This window comes from Nothoprocta perdicaria, unplaced genomic scaffold (assembly GCF_003342845.1).
Source record: "Nothoprocta perdicaria isolate Ctin4 unplaced genomic scaffold, notPer1 scaffold_86, whole genome shotgun sequence".
NCBI lineage: Eukaryota > Metazoa > Chordata > Aves > Tinamiformes > Tinamidae > Nothoprocta > Nothoprocta perdicaria.
Window position 1 is genome coordinate 496431 of NW_020456154.1, and position 18996 is coordinate 515426.

Below are 18996 nucleotides of genomic sequence, written 5' to 3' on the forward strand. Positions count from 1 at the left end.
GAAAATGCAATGTTTTATATAGAGCAGACACAAGGCTTCTTGACACAGTTCCCAATGAATTGCACTCACTGATACAGCATCATCACATCAGCTGGACAGCAGTATCCCTATGCAAATCCTAATTCTAGCCATTTGCCTTGTTTCTGTCTGAAGATCTCTCTGCATCCAAATGGCTCCAGTTCGGCAAAACACTTGATTACTTGCCTACTTTGGAGTAAACAGGTAAAACCTCGCTGAATTGGAATCCTTGCTGTTTGGACCTTGTCCAAAAGCTTTGTGTCTGCTTGGAAACTAAATCACAAGTACTCTTGAGCTACTGTGAATTCAAGCAATGAACTCTCCGAAGTTCATTAGTGCATGTAAGGATTAGCTACAATGATGTAGACAGAAGAGCTGAGGAAAACTTTTCCTTTTCCCTTTCATGTTCTTTACCTTTTCATTTTCTTTCCTTTTCGGTAACCTGCTATACTTTGCCATGGACACGTCATGTTCTGTAGACAAGGAATATTTTTTTTTTTAGAATTGGGAATTTGGCTTTCAAATGGCTTCCATGATTTAACACTTGGGGCATGCCACTAGAAACACACCAACCCATGACACATACCATTGCTGGCAAGGCCAAAAAGATCCTTCAGTGTGCTTACTTCTGGAAAAGAAAAACATTCACAATATAAAAAGCTGTAAATACCATTTGTTCAACTGAGACCACAATAAAACTAAAAACCTTTACTGCATGTTTAATGCCCAAGTCATTCTAATCCTTCTAAAGTACAGATGTATAACATGTGTCTGTCTTGAAAATAAAAAATCTCATCAGCTGGTTGAGAAATGAGAAGGCAGAGAAGTGCGAGCCAAGTTTACTTCACTGAACGATTTATGAATGCTGGTAATCTACCCAAAGCAGCACGATTTCTCGTGCTGGTTGGCATCACAACAGGTGGAAGAGGTCAGCAGTTCTGAACAACTTCCTGACCACGCTCAGGTGATACACAGGAACCTGAGTAGGTCCCAGAGACTAGAACAACACCTGAACTAAGCCCCTTTCTTGTCAGGGAATCTTCATCAACGCAGAACTCTCTTTTTGCTAAACTTCTCTGTGGAAACAAACAGTTATCGAACACACCTAATTGCCGTCTACTATGCTTATCAGACAGGCATTGGCCAAAACGTTCTGATTCATGCAGAGGGAAGAAAAGCTAAATAGGAGATTCAATTTTCACACGTATGAGGCACAACATGCTCTCCGTGTCCATACCAGTGTACACCACAACTGGCAGAGCCCTTTTCAGAAAGCTGCAAAGAAAGGGCATTCTTAAGAACAGCCATTATGTAACTGTGGAAAAAGAAAGAAGGGAAGCTGTGAGATGTCATCGTGGCCTCTGCTTATTTGTAACAGCCAACTCACAGATCAGCTTACTGACCAAACCTTTTCTTCTCACAGCACTCTGCATGACTCTAATGCAGCAAAACAGAAACACTTGCTCAGGTACAGCTAATTTCTAGCTAGAGGTTTCTACAGTATTCAGCACATGCACGTAACAGGATCAGAACTAAAAGCAAGAGAACACAGTTAGTTTTCCTCGCTGCTTTTGCTTCTTTTCTTTCTTGCTTCTTTCCTTGCTGCTTTCACTTCTTTTCTGCAGTGAAATTTCAATGCATTCAGGACTCCCTACCGAAAATGTTTCTCTACTGTCAGACAAAAATGCAGGGTGGGACGGACGGGTGGAATATAAGGGGCTTAAACATCCAAGGAAGCAAAAGAAACTTTCACTGGTTGTCATGTCTGAAACAGCTGAGGTTTTTGGTTGCAGGCTTCACTTGCCTCTTCTTTCTCTGCTCTCCTTTTATGCCCCAGGGGACAGAAGACACAGAAAAGGAAGGGGACTCACCATGGCAATAGAGGCGCATTAAGAAGTCGTGAAAGCATTTATAGACCCAAAATCTTAACATCCAAGCGGTGCTTGATTCTTAACACCAAAGTATAAACAAACCATCCATTTTGATATGGAGGCACCTTGATTTTTTCTTAATAGGATGATATAAGGAACATAAACAGGCTATTATTTTGCAGCAGTTGGTCTGTGTCCCAATAAAATGTCTTTAAAAGTAAACAGAAGAGTGAGCTGAACATGCTGCGCTAAAATCTCATGTTTCTGTTGCACGAGTAGGTTACAGTGTCCTTGACCTTGAATATTAACCCTCCTTTGAAATTATACCAAATGTTTGCATTATTGCTGCTTTGCTGTTTAAATAAGAAGCTTCTAAGTTTGTGCAATTGCATTACTTGGAACTTTCCCGGGATAACAGAGTTTTTAAAGAGGACAGATTGCTTAAGGAGAGAACACAGTATATGAAGACAGAAAAAAATCCTGCTTGTGCCTTTCAAACAAATGTAAACTTCTAAAGGTAATCCTGTTTACAAGCCAGATGCATTGCAAAATTTCCCTGCTTTGGGAAATAACATCACTGACTTCAGTGAAATTACACGAGTGTAAAAGCAGAGTGAATCAACAAAGAACAAAGCTGTGTGTTTTCAAACCTGCACCATCTGCATAAAATGTGGTAAATTTGCATTATCTTTATCTAGCAAAAGCCTGTACTTGGCAGTGATATCCAGAGGATAAGTATCAAACTTTTCTGTGAATTAACATAAGAAGAAATCATATGTTACACCTAGCCTCAGCTTATTCTGAAATAAATCACAGAAGAAAATACTGAGAGAGAAATTAAAATCAAACTTACCTGTGAGATCCTTTTCCCGAAATTGTATTACTGGGAGAACCATCGTATCTGCAAGTTGTTTTGCCAGCTCAGAATGGAGAATATTGAGCTGAAACAGAAAGAGGAGTGCCCCGAGACACAATGTACATAAGAAGAACAAGAATCCACTGTCTGCTGCTGAACTTGCTGAGCGATATGTACATCTCCATGGAACAAACTGAGCCCTCCTGACTGTCAGAATTCTACTCAGAAACCCATGCTCACATATGATACAAAGCATAAGCATCTACCTGTGTCATAATGGGCAAAAATTCCTTAGCAAACTTCTTGCTGTTTTAAATACATCATATACACAAATTCTTCCTCTTCTCTTAAAAGCAAAAGTGTAGAAATGCTTTCAAAAGAGACCTTTGTTATGCTTGTACAGCATCCTACACAACTGGGTGCTGCCCTTAACTGCAAGAGATGTCTAACCCTATGATAATAATAATAATAATAACAACAACAACCACTTCATGTTTGGATGTATTCAGGCAGAAGGTCTACTAGGCTGCTGGAGTGCCACATGGAGTGCCACATGGAGTGCCTCCTTCCAGAGGCCTCCAGACAGGGTTATACAGGTGGGGAGGAAGTCTCTATTTACCACTACATGATACAGAACTAAAGCAGAGTAATTCAATGCCTGGAGAATGGACAGCTGGAAAATAATAGGTATAGGGGCTGGCTAACACATGGAAAAGGAGGCTAATGAAAGGAGCAATTTCTTGTGAACTATGGAAGGGAATACAAAGGTTCCCAGCTCTCAACCTGCAAAGGGGATGATTCTCCTGTATCCAAGGAGAAAGTTCTGCTTTTTATCTATTTGTACTTCAGCAAGACAGGTACCTGATTTCTATTCCCAGAGCATCCTTTCAAGTATTCCCAGACAGCTGGTTTGCAGCCAGAGAGGCCTAGAGGCAAAGCTAACCTTTGGGATTCCTCCCACGAAATCACTAGTTACCCAGAGGATGAGCATGACTATACATTTTTTAACTTCCTTTTTCCCCCCGTATTTGTCCTATCTCCTGTCTCCTCCCCAAAATCAGACTTTGGGACAGCTCTTTTCCCTCTTAACAAGGATTAAAAGTGYTCTAACAAGAAGCAGCACATTCTTCTCACGGCACACAGCCCTGCTTGGACCAAGAAGAGTGAYGTGACACCGAAGGAGGATTCTCAGGTGATAAGGACCTAGATCCTGAGATCAGCGTGAAACTTTATATGAGCAGGCCTAGCAAGGGCACCTATAGAAAGACTCCTGCTGCTTAGCAGCTGCCTCCAGGGAGCAGAGGTGCTGAGTGCCTGCAGCTCTAGTTCCTGCAGCAYGTGCGGCTCTGCTGCCTGCCCGACACCCTTTGCATTCCACACAATCCTACAGGAACTAAGCAGCAACTTTGCTAACGCATAGGTATCCTGTCTCCATCCCTGGGAAGTTTGGGATTGGTGTTTAAAGCTTGGAAGTGTGAATGCATTGATTGCTTTTAAGCGAGTGAAATTAGAAATGACCCCACTTTGACTGGGGTGCCTTTTTTTAGCCTCTTTTCTGATTTTCCCACTTGGTAAGTGCAGCTCTGCTCTGAGGATGCCTTGTGAGAAGGAGACAGAGAAGCAGCTCTAGTGGTCTGTAGATGTGAAGAGGCTGTTTCAAAGGGGAGGGTTTATGCTCCCTTTCTTCTTTGCTTAAATAGTGGTATAGAACCCAGATAACCTGCCCTGCAGTGGGAAGGCTCAGAATTCAAAGGATTCATCATCACAATAAAACAAATAAACAACAACAAAGTCCTACTGGCAATTCAAGTTACCTCATCCACAACTTTTGAAAAGTAATGAAGGGTGGATATCACTTCTTCATCTCCTTTACCTAAGGCAAAATGCTGAAACAGAAACACACATTTTGTCTGTAAATCAATAAAGTGAATAGGTATAAAAACATATGTTTTACTAGAGAGGTAATACATACCCCCCAAAATAGGTAATAGATGATTAACTTTTGCTTTAATTAACTCATTAATACATATCCTTTATAGTTTGCTCTTCTTGTTTTAAAGGAAGTCATTTTGCACAACATATAGTTAATGGGTACTTTAAGGTCATGGTCATACAGTAAGAACAAAGTGTTTTGCATCTCAATGAGCCAACCCACATTTTGAAGTGGGCTTTTCAAGGTGCTCCAAAATGACCTAATTCCCCTCAAGGTACTAGGGAATTTTACGATGTCTTCACATGGAATCAAGTAGGCCAATGTTCTAAATACTTTCGGAAACGACACTCTTTGAACAGGCTTCACCATTGCTCAGGCTGAACAGAAACCAAAGGTAAAATATCAACAATACCTGTTTTTCATAGGCAAGGAGCTGCTTGGAAAGCTGTTGTGTGGCAAGACACATTTCATTCTACAAATAAAGGAGAAAATAGAAATAAAAGCAGTAAGTGCATAGTAATAATGAAAAGTTTCTAGGACGGTTGTTTCTCCTTCATTAGTGGCTTCTTGGCTGCATCTGCAACTACTACTGCAACCCAGGTTCAGATGTGTCTAAACCACTAATCCCAAAATACCTGCACAGAGGAGCAGTAGCAGCAGGTCTACTTTAGACCTGGTCAATGCAAAGTTTGCTTCCATCTACTTTAATCAGGGACAGGATTGTTTTTTTCAAAACAGTAAAACTAGAACAACCTCAAACATGTATGAAGTCACACCAACATAAGAATATTTCATATGGRTTAATCACCTTTCTCCAAAATTTTCAGAAATAAAGGGTGTCCATAGATGCCCCTTTATATGGCACATTCATGCTCATATGATTACACTGCTTTAAGATGACAGAGAGGTGCAGAACACTGCATAATTCTGTACTTTCACAGTTAATTTGAGAGTCCAGTTAAAGTGTGCACACATTTAGAGTTATCCAAAGTAAGACCTGTAAGAATGTATAGTTTTCATTGATATAACTAAACCAAAAAACAAACAAACAAAAAAAAAAAAGACAAGCTTTTGGATGTGAGCCTTTATTTAATACTTTTACAAGACTTAGTACTRTATCAGTTCCTCAGTGTCTGATCAGTTAAGTGACCTAAAACTGAAATAAAAAAAAAAGAAAAAGGTGAAACTGGGATCTACGTTGGCCCTTGTCAGCTCTTTCTCTGCCTTGGTTACTCAGAACGCTCATCAGTTTTCACCTCATTTTAAAGTCTTAGCATACTCCATCCCGCTCCCTGCGTCCATTCGGGTCACGGAAGATCCGCAACACGGAGCAGCCGCTGAGGGGCCGCAAGAGCCGCCCTCGCGCGGGGGCCGCAGCAGCCACAGGCCCCYGGAGGCGCCAGGCCCCGAGCGCCCCGAGGCAGCAGCACGGGAGCAGCGGCGCTGCCAGCCCGGGCCTGCGCCTCTGCAGCGGCTCCTGCTCTGGCTTCATGCCGTGGCCGAGGTGCCGCACGCAGCCTGGGGCTTCTGCAGGGCCTCCATGTGCCGGGCTCAACAGAGACCCCGCGGCGGGTCTCAAACGGCCAGCCCGGGTGCCAGGGCTGCGCCGGTGCTCCGAGGGAGCAAGGAGCCCTTGCAGCCGCTACCTGGGCGCATTTGGCTCCTGCTGGAAGGGGATGTGAGAGCAGAGGCCTCCCCAGGCACAAACAAGGGCTCGGAAATGGGGCTAATCTGAGTGCAAACTCAGATCACGTGCTCTCCAGGACCCCTTTCATCTCACAGTGACGGATTAGCTTTTTCTCCCCCGTTTCAGACTAACTAGTAATAAGCATTACACTTCCACACAGCACTTAGTAGCGAGGAATCATGTAAGATTTGCAAGTTAATTACATTAATTGGGGGCCTTTTATACAAGAAAGTTTTACACAAACACTTGGGATTGCAGTACTTCCCAAGCCGGTGGATGGAGAAGGATGCTGAAGGACCTTGTCAGGAGCTTTGCTGGGAAGGGGAAGGGACATTAGCTGTCTGCCCCGARGCAGCAAGGGCACCTGAGAGACTTTGGGAGCTGGCAAGCAACCCCTTGATGACAGGCAGGATGAGGCTCCTTCCAAGTGCAGCAATGGGGTTAAAAGGGTGTGTGTGTTTGTGCACACATGGGTGGAGTCCAAAGAGAGTTCGGAGGACAGAAAGGAGCAGGGAGGTTCTCAGGCCTGGGGTGTTTTTCGTGAGCAGCTCCTCAAAGGCAGAGGAAGAGGCAGAGTCTTCACACAGGACCTGTGCCCCAGCTGTCAGATTTATAGCCAAGCAAAGGTGAGGAAACTTTTCAAAAGTAACCTGAAAGTTAAAAACATGCCTCTTTTTTTAATCTTTTTTTTGTTTCAGTTCACTTATTACTGCAAAGTCTGCAGCTCTGCAGCCTGAAATGGATTTTGACAAAAAAAATGAGCTTTTGGCTTAAGCTGTCTAACACGAAGAGAAGCTTTAGAACACCTCTCTGACACTGAAGGCTATTCCTTCATGCTTGCAATCCTGAAACCCTCTAGCACCTTGTTTTTTTAAGACTACCAGATCTTCAGTGCCCTCCACCCCACCTCATCCTGCCATGATATCCGATAAATTAATAAAGAGTAATAAAGCACATATATGTACTCATCTACATCATCAARTGTCCCCTGTCGAGGGGACAGTTGGCAGGCTGGCAGTGCAGAGAGGCATGTGGAGGAAGCCACCACTAATGACCACCCTTCCCCAGGAAGTCCCTCTGGAATTCTGATGGGATGATGCGGGCAAACAGAAATCCTGCTTCAAGGATTCTTGGCTTCAAGGGCGTGCAAGTTAAGAGCACCGTGTCAAGCATATGACCATGGGACAAAAGCCACAGCCAGACCACAAGCAGATGTTCACGGCGTCCTACTGTAGATATAAACAAACAAAGCAAAACCCAACAGAAACGATGGAAGGGCCTAATACCAAGTTTACTKGAGAATTTGGGGCTGATTGGGGGACAACAGTCCCACACTGATGCCGGCAGGTCATGATTTTCATGATTTTCATGATTTTGGGTGGGTACTTTATGTTTAGGAGAGCACAAATACTTTCTACACCGCGCCAGCCCATGTGAGAGAGTTAATCCTGGGTCTTTTTCCCTTTCTCCCAACCTCTACCAGATTTTGTCCTACATGTGCTACGTGGCACAGGGAACACGAAGGAAGCAAAGTGCTCTGCTGACCTAGTAGTAACACTGCTTTGCGAAACACACTTAATCTGGGAAAGTTTGGTTTAATCCTCCTCCCATTTGTTCCTAATCAGCCTTCACCCTCCCCCTCTACTCCCACTACTAATCAGTCTTAAGACTTAAAAGTTATTTGCATTGCTTCAATTCACAGATCCACTGAATCCAGGAAAATCACTCTAACAGGTTTTAACGGATGCCCAAAATATTTTCCCACCCAATCCAGACACATTAGCTTCTTTTATCCTAAGCTTCCTGAAAATTCAGTAGCCACAGTAAAACAAACCAAAAACTATATAATCCTGACTGCCTGTTCAACACAATCTTTTCCACTTTGCTTTGAAATTTCAGGGGTTTTCAAGCATTTCTAGAATGGGAGAGCTATTAAGTGGCAGGTTATCAACTGGAAACTACTAAAAGCCTGAAAGAAAACCAGGCATTCTGAACAAAGGCAACATTAACTACCCCTGGGCCTTGCAAAAACATGCATTTTCATTAGATGAGTTCACACAACAGGCAAAAACATCATTGCAGCATTAATGTAAAAAAATACAGTGGAAGGCTGAAAGAAAAGACTGGACAGAAACAGGTATCAAACAGTTATATGATAAGCTTACAACCACAGCCATATTCCTGTGTTAGAAGAAAAGTTAAAAACAACACAGCAATCTTGGCTAGCACGCCCAGGGCAGAGGGATGGATTCTGAACAATGCATTAACACCAGATTACACAGCAGTGCTGACAGAACGTGGGGTCTTGAATCTAGCATTAATCTAACATACACGACAAAATACCAGATTAGAAAACATCTGGTTGAATTCTTAACTCAGTACCTCATTCTCCCTTCAAATAAAGTCAGCAGAAAAATATGCAACTTTTTTTTTTTTAATCTAGTGCTAGAGCAAAAGGCATGTGATTTTTTTGGGCTCATTCCACCTTTCTCACTATCACCTTTACTCACCAAGCTGCCTGTGTAAATGGAAGACAGTAGGACTTTTCTGGAACTTGTTTGTAATAAAATCTCCATTGCATTAACCATTTATTTGTGGGATATTCCAGCTACCTTTAGGGTCTCCTGTTGTATTTTTCCTAAATAAACTCTGTATGTGATGCTATCCAAGTCAGCAGGTATTTCTATGGACAGTTGTCTACCAGATTCCAGATTTGAAGGCATGTGAAGGATTAAGCTGAGCTATAAATTAACTTCTAAAGACACAGAGCTATTCCATCGTGTCCAATCCTAATATAATGAAGCTCTCTGCAAAGCTACTTTCCTCCTTTAGCTTCAGCTAAAGCTAGCACTTCAAAAAGTCTGCAAGTAATCAGCACATAGAACTGCCAAATGTTTCTTCATGTGAACAAGTAGCATACTAAGAAAGGTATATAACCCGAACCTTGTATGTGCACAGTGACATGCAATAAAATGTGGCTTATGTTACAGTAAGCCTAATGTTTGATGAATAATGAAGAAAAAGGCAGGTGGTTGAAGAAGGTCCACAAGGGAGTTAGAGCCTTCTCATCGTTTCGGAGCTAGAGAACCCATTTACCTTTAAAACCAGGCACAACAAAGATCTGGGTCCTTAGATGACTATTTTACGAAGTTCTGTTTATGTGTGCATGTCATTTTCCTGGAATATGCAGTTCTCCAGCCATCTGGAACACATTACGGYCCTACATGCTTACGTTTGCCGACTAAAGGCCTTGAAGAGCAGAGCACAGGGTGGGAGAAGGCGAGCATGGCTGGGGCTGCAGGCATCTTACAGGACCCCACAGCACCTGGCTGGCCCCGAGGCTGCGCTCGCTGCTCACCAGTGCGAGTGCCTCAGCAAAGGCCCATCCGATAGCTCAGAAAGAGAAGAGACACTAGCAAAAAGTCTGCTGTAAAACAGCCAGGGCAGCTCCAATACAATGTCCARGTCAGTAGGGAAAGAATCTTCAGAGTTTCCTGCAAAGTAACTACTACTAGTAGGGTGTTTACACACTGTGGTCCCCTTGTAGCACTGGGGCCTCCGGTTGCTGCTTGTCACCTTCTTGCCACGCATGCTGACAGCTCCAGTTCCATCAGCAGTATTAAAATGAACTCCAATGGCTTTGCAAATACACTAGATATCTACTATATATTATTCTGTTTACCTCTGTTAGTGGCATATGGTGAATAAGCCTCAGGAAGTGCTCCCCAGCAAACTTTCAATGGTTATGGAACAATAAAGTATAAACTCAGCACTTCACCCAAGTCAGTACTGACTACTGTGTTTTACTGCAAGTCTGTCCTATYTGAGAGTCCACAAAAGCTTCTCTATGTGGAATTCTGTTACAAAACATGTAACAAAGTTTATTTCAAATAAAAACTTGGAAGAGGTATCACAATTGTTCCCTAAGTCCTAAAAATAAATGCACTTAAAAAAATATACAGTATCAGAGSTTATTTGTCCTTTTAGCAAGAAGTAGCTTGAGAATTCCAAACGCTTGGGGTTAGCTGTGCAAATCTAATAAACACAAAAATCTGTGTATGCCCCTCAGACAGTTTATCAGCARTCAGCCTGACTTGTAGCCTAATAAAGTCAATATAAAGACAGATTCAACAAAAAAGCACCATTGAAAAATGCAGAAGGGAGGYGTCATGAATCTGGGGAAAAATAATATAAAGCACTACCTGGAAGAGCCCTGGACACATAGGAGCTACCCCGATAGCCGTATCACACGGCACATACAATGTGCAGTAATTTTGGAGCTTTTCCCTTGGATTGGTGTGAACAGGCCCAGAGGCGGACGCCGCGTGGCCCGCGTGACTATGGAACCACAGGACAACTGCACACAGAGACACTGGGGCTGAACACAACCACCCTCCACAATCCCCACGTTGTTCTCTCGCTGGCTACGCTGCTGAGGGCAAGACTGGCTTCTTTCAATGCCCCTTCTGCTTGCACTGCTGGTAATAGCTCAAAGGAGCTATTGGATCCTTCGGGAATGCTCAAAGGAAACCTCTTCCCACTGATACCACATTGCACCTTACATTCCTCTCATTCGCTTTCCAGGTTATCTTTGCTAGTAGCCAGAAAGAGATCCAACAGTCTCCTCAGTTTTTAAATGGCATTTAGTGTCATTAAATGAGGATCTCAGCTGAGCTGCTCCCATAGTTCGATGAAGGACTGGAGACGATGGTGAAGCTCTAAACATAATTTACTCGGGCAGTGGGAAGTCAGGAATGCGAGCAGGAGCAGGGCACGGCTTGTTCACACCCCGTTGCTAGAGTCTCAGCCTGCAACTTCAGTTAATGAAGTTTTGTGACAATCCCTGCTGGCTGCAATACCTATCGCTCGGGGGAGAAATGACCAGATAGAGGGAAACAACATTCACAGAAATCAGACAGGAGTAACATGAGATGCCACATGAGGGCCTGCAGGGAGGGAGAGCTACAAGAACAAACTCTGTAATATTCTTCCATGAGACCATCAACAAAAAGCAACTCCTCAGAGCAGAGCAGAGCCAGGAGCRCAGACCTGAAGCAGGAAGTGTAACACATTTTCACAAGGGCGTCATTCATTTTATGAACAAATATAAAAATGTTTCTCTGTATTTACACATATGGGCTTGTCAGATCTGCTGAATTTCACTCTCCAAGTGTGACATTGGGCTCCCGTGGCCTTCTCCTTCACCACAGGGTCATACACTGCACATGCCTCTTAGCATGTGGCTACAAACATGTAAAACAAAGCTGGGTCTCAGGAAGTGGAAGTCTTAAAAATGAGGTGCCCAGCATCTAGCAAAACTCTGTAAGTAAGGAGGGATGCAAAAGGAACTTTCAAAAAAAGGGTTTTCACCTTCCTAAAAGTGTTTTTGAAAAGCTGTGGGCAAATTCTTCCTTGCATTCATCTCAACCATAATTTATCTGAGTATTCAGAGGATTCTGGACTGTCAATTTACAAACTTGCTGCTGTCCTGCACACAAAGTGTTTTGGGACACATACATACCTAGATCCACAGGGAAAAATACCAGCTTGTAGCTGCTATTAACAGCTGCTTCTCTGAGACTTTGCACTGTACCCATTGAGAACTTGTTATCTGATTATAAGCTATGGTAGTCTGAATTACATGAAAATTCCAGCCCTCATCACAAGAAACATCAGGCTTCTAGTAAACTTCTGCAGAAAGTCTTGAAAATTTCMAGAGAAATTTGGAATTTCTTTCCAGAGAACTCAGAAAGTCTTCTGCAGAAATCTTCTGCAGAAAGTCTTGAAAATCTCCAGACACACCTGGGTAAATTTAGTTCAGAGTGCAGTTAGAAAGAAATCAAGATTTGTTTTAATTATTAATTATTTTTAAACTACTTTGAGAGGGCATAAGCCCTGATTTCTGACACTGTGCACTGCACAACAAGGCTGGTTTCTCTGACTGCCACAATTACAGCCATTTTTATAGCTATGTAAACAGAGTAGGTCACCAAAGTAGGTCACTCACTGTAATGCCTATTCTACAGATAAATAAATACTAGTCAACGCCAGCGACTTTCCAAAAGGAAAAAAAAAAAAATCCCATAAACTAAAAAAGCCAAACTCAGAACTTGGGCTCTCATTACTCTCAAGTTTCACAYTGCCTCTAGTGAATCTCACTGCCCTTCAAACTAAAAAGTGGTTGCCTACATTTCCTAATGAGCAGTTAGCAAAGCCCACAGAACATGTCTCCTAACACAGCTTGAGCAAAAATTGATTTTCTCTTAAGCTGTGAATAGACAGGAATCAGCAAGGAAATATTACATACTGATTTTTCTTAACTGTCTATTCATGCTTAGTGGGCAATTCAGTATTTCACTTCCCTTTTTTCWAGGGCAAAAGAGATCATAGCATTTTGTAACAAGAGTTATGTATTTCACAAATTGAGGTTGGATTCAGGCAGAAGGAGTGCTCTCCTTTGAAATACGCAGAAACAGTTCTTTAAGTGGTATATTAATATTTGCAATATTTGATAAAATTAAAAATTAGTCAGAAATGAATATTAGCTATCCTATACCACTAACATGCTCTTAGGAATTAATCATATCTGTCTGAATTGTTTCATTTTCTTATTTCAACAGCAAAATTTGACTCTTCTTCTGTATCTCATGCAAGAAAACCACTACTTTTTAAAGCACATATGAAAAAAAGGCCATTCTCTTTTCCATTTACACCACAAATACGATCTATTTATAATTAATGTAATGTCCTTTTTGCTACTACAGTTCTGGGTCCTGAGAACATGAGTCCAGAGTGAAGTTKACTCCCAAAGAATTTTAAGACAGCAGCAGTAGCATTACTGAGCACATTAGATGTTCAGCCAATGTCCTCAGTAAAGTCTCTAACATTGGCCAGTAGACCTGAATTTTCCCAAGTCCCTCATAATATAGGGTGCCAACCTCCACACCTTTAGCAAGTCTGTATTTAAACAACTGCCAAGTGCCTCCCCTCTCAAAATGGAAGCAAATGACTGATGAGATATTTCAAGGCATACACCTAAAATCCAGAAGTGACTGAAATTTCCATCAAACGCATGCAGGAAGCGTGTAAGAATAAAGAGGACGAGAAGTGCTGGCCAAATGAAGAAGACTCAGTAGTACTGCAAAGCCCAGATAGGCCAATAGGCTGAGGCAGGGAAAAGAAATAGGAAATGTCATAAACTGCGGGGAAACACAAATGGAGAAGGCTAAAAGCTGAGATGGAAAGGAAGGGGCACACAAGAGCAGACAAAGCACTTCTTCATGAATCAGAGGCCAGAGACCTGCTTCCTAAAATGCCATCCTAAAAAGGCATTACCAGAGGAGAGGGACATGTAGCCCGGACACTGACCGCTCTGCAATTTGCTCCGGGCCCAAAAGACAGAGACTAGAGCTGGATCTTCCAGTTGCAGGTAGCCAGACTTTTGACAGGCTGCTCCTTCTCCAACGTCACACTACCAGCCACCCCAGAGAACAAYCCCACCAAGCACACACACTAGTTTACTGCTGAACTGATTTCTGATAATGTAAAATGAGAACCAGGCACTCCTAGTGCCTAAACTTATTCGTTTAAGAACTGTGGTTTCAATGGAAATCAAGTACCTAACCTACCTAAATGGTTGCAAAAATTCCATGACATATTGTCTATGTCATTAAAGACCTAGATATGGGGCTCTGAATTAGCCTTATGCACATGGGAATCCTAGCTTCACTGAAAAGCACTCAGATTTATAACAACACTTTCCAAAGTATTGCATGTAATTTACCTAACAGGTTTTATTTTCAAAAGGATTTAATCATTTGTGCCTTTTAAATGCTTTAGAAATTGTTACCTTCTTCCCACTCCCACACTTTCCACATTGCCTAGTTTAGGTACCTGATTTCATCAGGACTCAGGGAGTCTATTTTCTGTTATCAATGGACACAGACAGCGGCTTCTATATGGTGAATCAAGCATTTGAGTTAGATGCCTGAAGTCAGAGTGAATATCCCTCTGTGAATCGTGTCTATAGGCAGGCAATTTTTAAGCATTCGCTTTCCAATATACTACACACATCTTTTCTTTTATCAATTGTTTGAGAACAGACCAACAGATAAGACTGTTTTCCAAAGAAATGACTCTCTGGAACACCAAGGTAGGAAGGTGCTGAGTTGTCAGATGGAAAACGCCCATAACTCCTCTGCAAGGGAGTGCAGGTACTTGGCACCAGTCTCAGTCATGTAAATAGCATCACAAAAGCAACTTAGTTTCTACTGCTAAGCAACAAAAGCATCAAACAAAAGCAACACAAATGAAGAATTACCTGAGCACCATAGACACGCTGCATTGCCTGAAGCAGCTGGTTGGTATATTCGGTAAGGGTTCCTGCATCTTCTTCAAATACGCTAAGCAAAGACCGGGTCTTCAGTAAAAGAAAAAACAAGTTTTAATTCCAAATGAAAATACTCAAAATAATCATAATAGACTGTAAATAAAAGCCAGCAAACATATAAATGAMTCAGAAATAATAAGTCTTTGATTTTATATGGCTCCATTTATTCACAGATATCCAAAAATAGGGAGGAAATTTTGTGAATAGGTAAACAGACACTTAAGAAAGTGAGCTACTAAAATGATACCATGGCCAGGTCCTGACTCCTGCTGTCTTGCTGTAGCTAATAGACATTCCTTCCAACACCATCAAGAATGCAAAAAGTCCTGAACAGCTGCCTGCTGAGTACAGCAATGCAAGCCACGCTGCGGACTCTGGGACAAACCCCACTGCTTGCTCACTCCACCTCCCTCAGGTCAGGCTGCACTAGAAGCACCCTTGGCCATTAGGTAATTTCCAGAGGATTGTTCCCTCCCAACTGTCTTGAGCAATTCTTACGGAGCCACTGACAAAGCCAGCTGACGAAAMCAGACCAAACAACTGGGTGCTCCTTTGTAACAGCCCCAGCAGTTTACACATGATACCCAGAGATACCCTCTACTTTCTCCATCCTGCCAGCTCATCTTCGTCAGCAACRGGGAAGAAAAAGAGCCTAATAACGTGTGTTATCTTGGAGATGTGATTCCTCTTGCTGCGCTTTGGTAGGCATCAGGAACAGAGAGTTATGCTGCTGACACAGCTTCTGAGATAGGAAAGAACAAAATCTCAGCAAAATGCCAAGCTCTGTAACTTACTAGGTGAAGACAAGACTGAAAGGGTCCATTTTTGATGGTRTCCCTTTAACAGAGTCATGATCCATCCTTGGTCTTAACTCTGGTAAATCCAATCTGTTTGATCCTAACTAGCAATGTCTTTCCATCTGTACAGCTAATTTATATGACATTAGTTTCATCCRCTCACCTGAGGGGCATCCATTTTAATAATACAGTCATCCCTGTAACAGAGCCAGTGCCTTATCTGTCCTCCTATTACAGGAATCTCTGATGTGCCTGAAGGATTCAGGCTCTATTTGGGGAAATTTATTTTAGAGTCTTATGGAAGTGTTAAGTTTCCCCATTTCCCCATTATTTAAGAGAGGACACAGGTACTGCAAAGCATTTATTCTTCTTTGCAAAGCTCTTTGCAGTCATTTTGTATTTGACCTGAAAAAAAAACCCTCCAAACTAGCAACCTTTGTCTAAAAGACAAACCATCACTTCCTCTCTGCTTAGAAGTATCTATCTAAGCTATAAAAAGCTGTTGCTTGGCTGTTCAAGGGTGTCAGACCAGCTGGGTTGGGCAGTAAACATTGCAGGCACTCCAGTTGCTTCCACACTTTGGATTAAATCACTTGATCTCTCAACACTTCAGCCTGTTGATGTGCAAAATTAGCACAGTATTTTCTACCTTAGAGATGTTATGGTGGTCAATGTATTTGGAAAATCAGCTTGTGATTCTAGCACATAAGGAGATAAACAGCCATGAAGCATCATTTTCAAATAAAGAGAATATTAAAATTAAAATGGTGTGAATGTCAAATCAATGAAATGGATACCCAGGCCCCAACCTTATACAGCGTCTTTCGGCAGAACTTCCCTATTGGGACAGRCATGATATTGAGAGTCGTAACTTATTTCAGTTATTTCAGTAACTGAAAACCTACTGGCTTTCAAAAACTTTTAAATGTTTTTATTTTCAATGATGCAGCAAATAGAATTAGCAAAGCTAACATCAACAATACATCTCCTATCAATATGTTTTCTTCCCTGTAATGTGTTCTTTATAGGATATAAAGATGATTTAAAAAATAAATCTAGGGAAGACAAAAAATGATAAAACTTTACATGTATTGTTAATCAGGATCAATCTCAAGCAAAGAAAAAGGAAGAAAATAGAATAAAAAGTTGTTGCCTGAATTACATATGCAATGTATCCATACACATTGCATATTTCTTCATCCTGGAAAAAGTTTTCAAATATACAAATATCAGCCAGATGCCAAAATCTTATTAAACTTTTGCAGCTTCATTACTTCGGCTGCCTAAATATGGACTGAGATAGAATAGCTCTGGGAAATAATTTCTGGAAGTCTTGGCCTCAGTTATTAGCACTTTGTTCAAAAATAATAAAAACAATAAATGATTCAAGCAGTTTGGAAGTTATACTTGGAAACTTTCATATTTAAGAACACTCTTTTGAAATACCGCAACAAAATGCCAGCGTATATATTTTTGCTGTTGCTGCTCTTTTGACAAATTCTGCAATAGCAGATAAAGCTGTTGAAATGAACTGGTAAATCCAAACATGACTCTTAAACATTTTTGGAGGCCTCATTAATAGCCTTGTCATCTCTGCTTCTGGAATCACAGGAAAAAATAATGCTGCTTTTATGTGAGTATTTCTCTCGGTTCTAGTGCTGTACAAATTGTCTACGTTGTGACCAAGCACTCCAAAATCGGGGCCTGCCTTGTTGTGTCTTTTGCTCAGTGCTTGGAGACAAATCAGGACAGAAGTACTTGACTATTGAGGAGAGAGCAAGTTAGCTTCAGAAAACTCATAAAGAAATAACTTCAGCCTATTTCTCATCCATCTCACACATAATTTAGGTATTTTATAAAGCACACACAAAATGAGGTTATGGCCTCATTTTACCAACCCTCTGCATTGCTGAAAGTTACTGCAAAAGGGAGAAGAGAATGAGGTCACTTTTCATAAAAATACATGATCACATCTGCTACTGAACTGTATGCTCTGTAGGACAGAGACTTTCCTTTTCTCTTTATTTTACAGTACCCAGCTCAAGAAGGCTATAGATCAAAATCTCTCTCCAAAGAAAGAGTAATAAAAAGAAATAAAAATATGAGACTGGGAAAAATAATCTTGCATGATAACAGATTTTAGCAACATGAGATCATTAAATAAAATTAAATAATGTCTGTCTCTCCTGAAGTTATAGGACTTAAATCAAGCTAAAACATACTACAAATATTGAGGTTCATGCACAGTATTTCCAGTCACTGTGAAGGAGAGGCTAATAGCCYACATTTCAGGTCAGAAGAAAGAGGAATATCTCCAAAAGCAACTCCCTGCTTTGTCCTGTTGCTTTCAGTCACTGTTAAATTTTTAATCACTGAAGTAAGTGTTGACTGAGCAGGAAAATGAGTTCCCTTGTGCTGCGTGTCAAGTGCGTCGGCTCCATGGGCAATGGGGAGGTTAATACTAAAAATGCTAAAAACTATTCAGCATAACAAGACTGATTCCTGACAGCAGATGTGCAGCTGATCTTTCCTTTAAAATGCCTTTTGATGGAGCCTCCGTAATGTCTCTTGGCAGTCTTTTCCGCGGCTTCCTTGGCCGTCCTCCTCCCGGTCCACCGCAGATGCCCCAGGGGTTTGCGCCTGGGGGACACCTGGGGGCAGGGCCCGTGCAGACCCACCTGACACTTCATCTTCCCCTTCCCCGCACCTTGAAAGTGTCTGCCCCAAGCTCTGCCCCCAAGCGCCCCATCCCTGGGCCTGGTTTCCCCTCTCTCTTTCTCCCAAACTTCTCCTCTTGCCTCCTCCTTCCTCCGGCTCAGAGCCTCCCACTTCCCTGCCCTGTGACCACGGCTGCCGGGAGGTCATTGCTCTCCTCCGCGGGATCCCCACGGCACTCGGCGTCGCTCTCGCAGCCCAACAGCTCCGGAATGGGAGAAGGGAGAAACAGCCTGTCCTGGTTCCTCCTTCAGGAGGAAACCACCTACGGCAGGACTCACCTCGCACCTACGGCAGGACTCACCTGGCCAAGCTTCACCTCTCCTCTGGGAGGCTCTTACCGAGCCCCAACCTTCGGGGATCCCCCCTATCCCCTTCGGGGATCCCCTCTATCCAGGTTATATCCCCTGTAACCAGCAGCCGCGACGCGGAGCCTCCGGGCCGCCCCGGCCCTCACGGGGCCGAGCGCGAGGAACCGCCCGGCTTTCCAGAAGCGCCGTTGCTCGGGCCGAGGCGAGAAAGAACGGGACGGGCCCTCCACGCCCCGCACCGGGGAGTCACTCCCCTCTGCCGGACGGGCCCCCCGGAGCAGCCGGGGCTGACATTTACTTCGCTGTCCCGAGGACGACGGGCAGGAGGCCGCCGCGAGGGCTGCCACGTCCCTGCTGCGCCCCGCGCCCCCATCTCCCGCGCCCCATGGAGCCGGGAGGCCCGCGCGGCCGCCGCCGCC

The 18996-nt window shown here is 42.8% G+C and overlaps 1 protein-coding gene across 2 annotated transcripts in view; it reads right to left on the reverse strand.

The window, feature by feature from the left end:
- The window catches only part of APPL2 (adaptor protein, phosphotyrosine interacting with PH domain and leucine zipper 2), a 29664-nt gene extending 14884 nt beyond the window's left edge, over positions 1 to 14780 (reverse strand). The window contains exons 1-6 of one of the 2 annotated variants that reach the window (XM_026052273.1): positions 14686 to 14780; positions 5091 to 5150; positions 4560 to 4631; positions 2743 to 2830; positions 605 to 646; positions 433 to 491 (exon numbers count right to left, since the gene is read on the reverse strand). In XM_026052273.1, the coding sequence (XP_025908058.1) occupies positions 433 to 491; positions 605 to 646; positions 2743 to 2830; positions 4560 to 4631; positions 5091 to 5150; positions 14686 to 14709 (345 nt within the window). In that variant the 5' untranslated portion in view covers positions 14710 to 14780. Of the gene's footprint in view, positions 1 to 432; positions 492 to 604; positions 647 to 2742; positions 3053 to 4559; positions 4632 to 5090; positions 5151 to 14685 lie in introns of those variants that run through there. The other variant, XM_026052272.1, reaches the window with a different exon arrangement.
- Positions 14781 to 18996: the final 4216 nt, after the last annotated feature.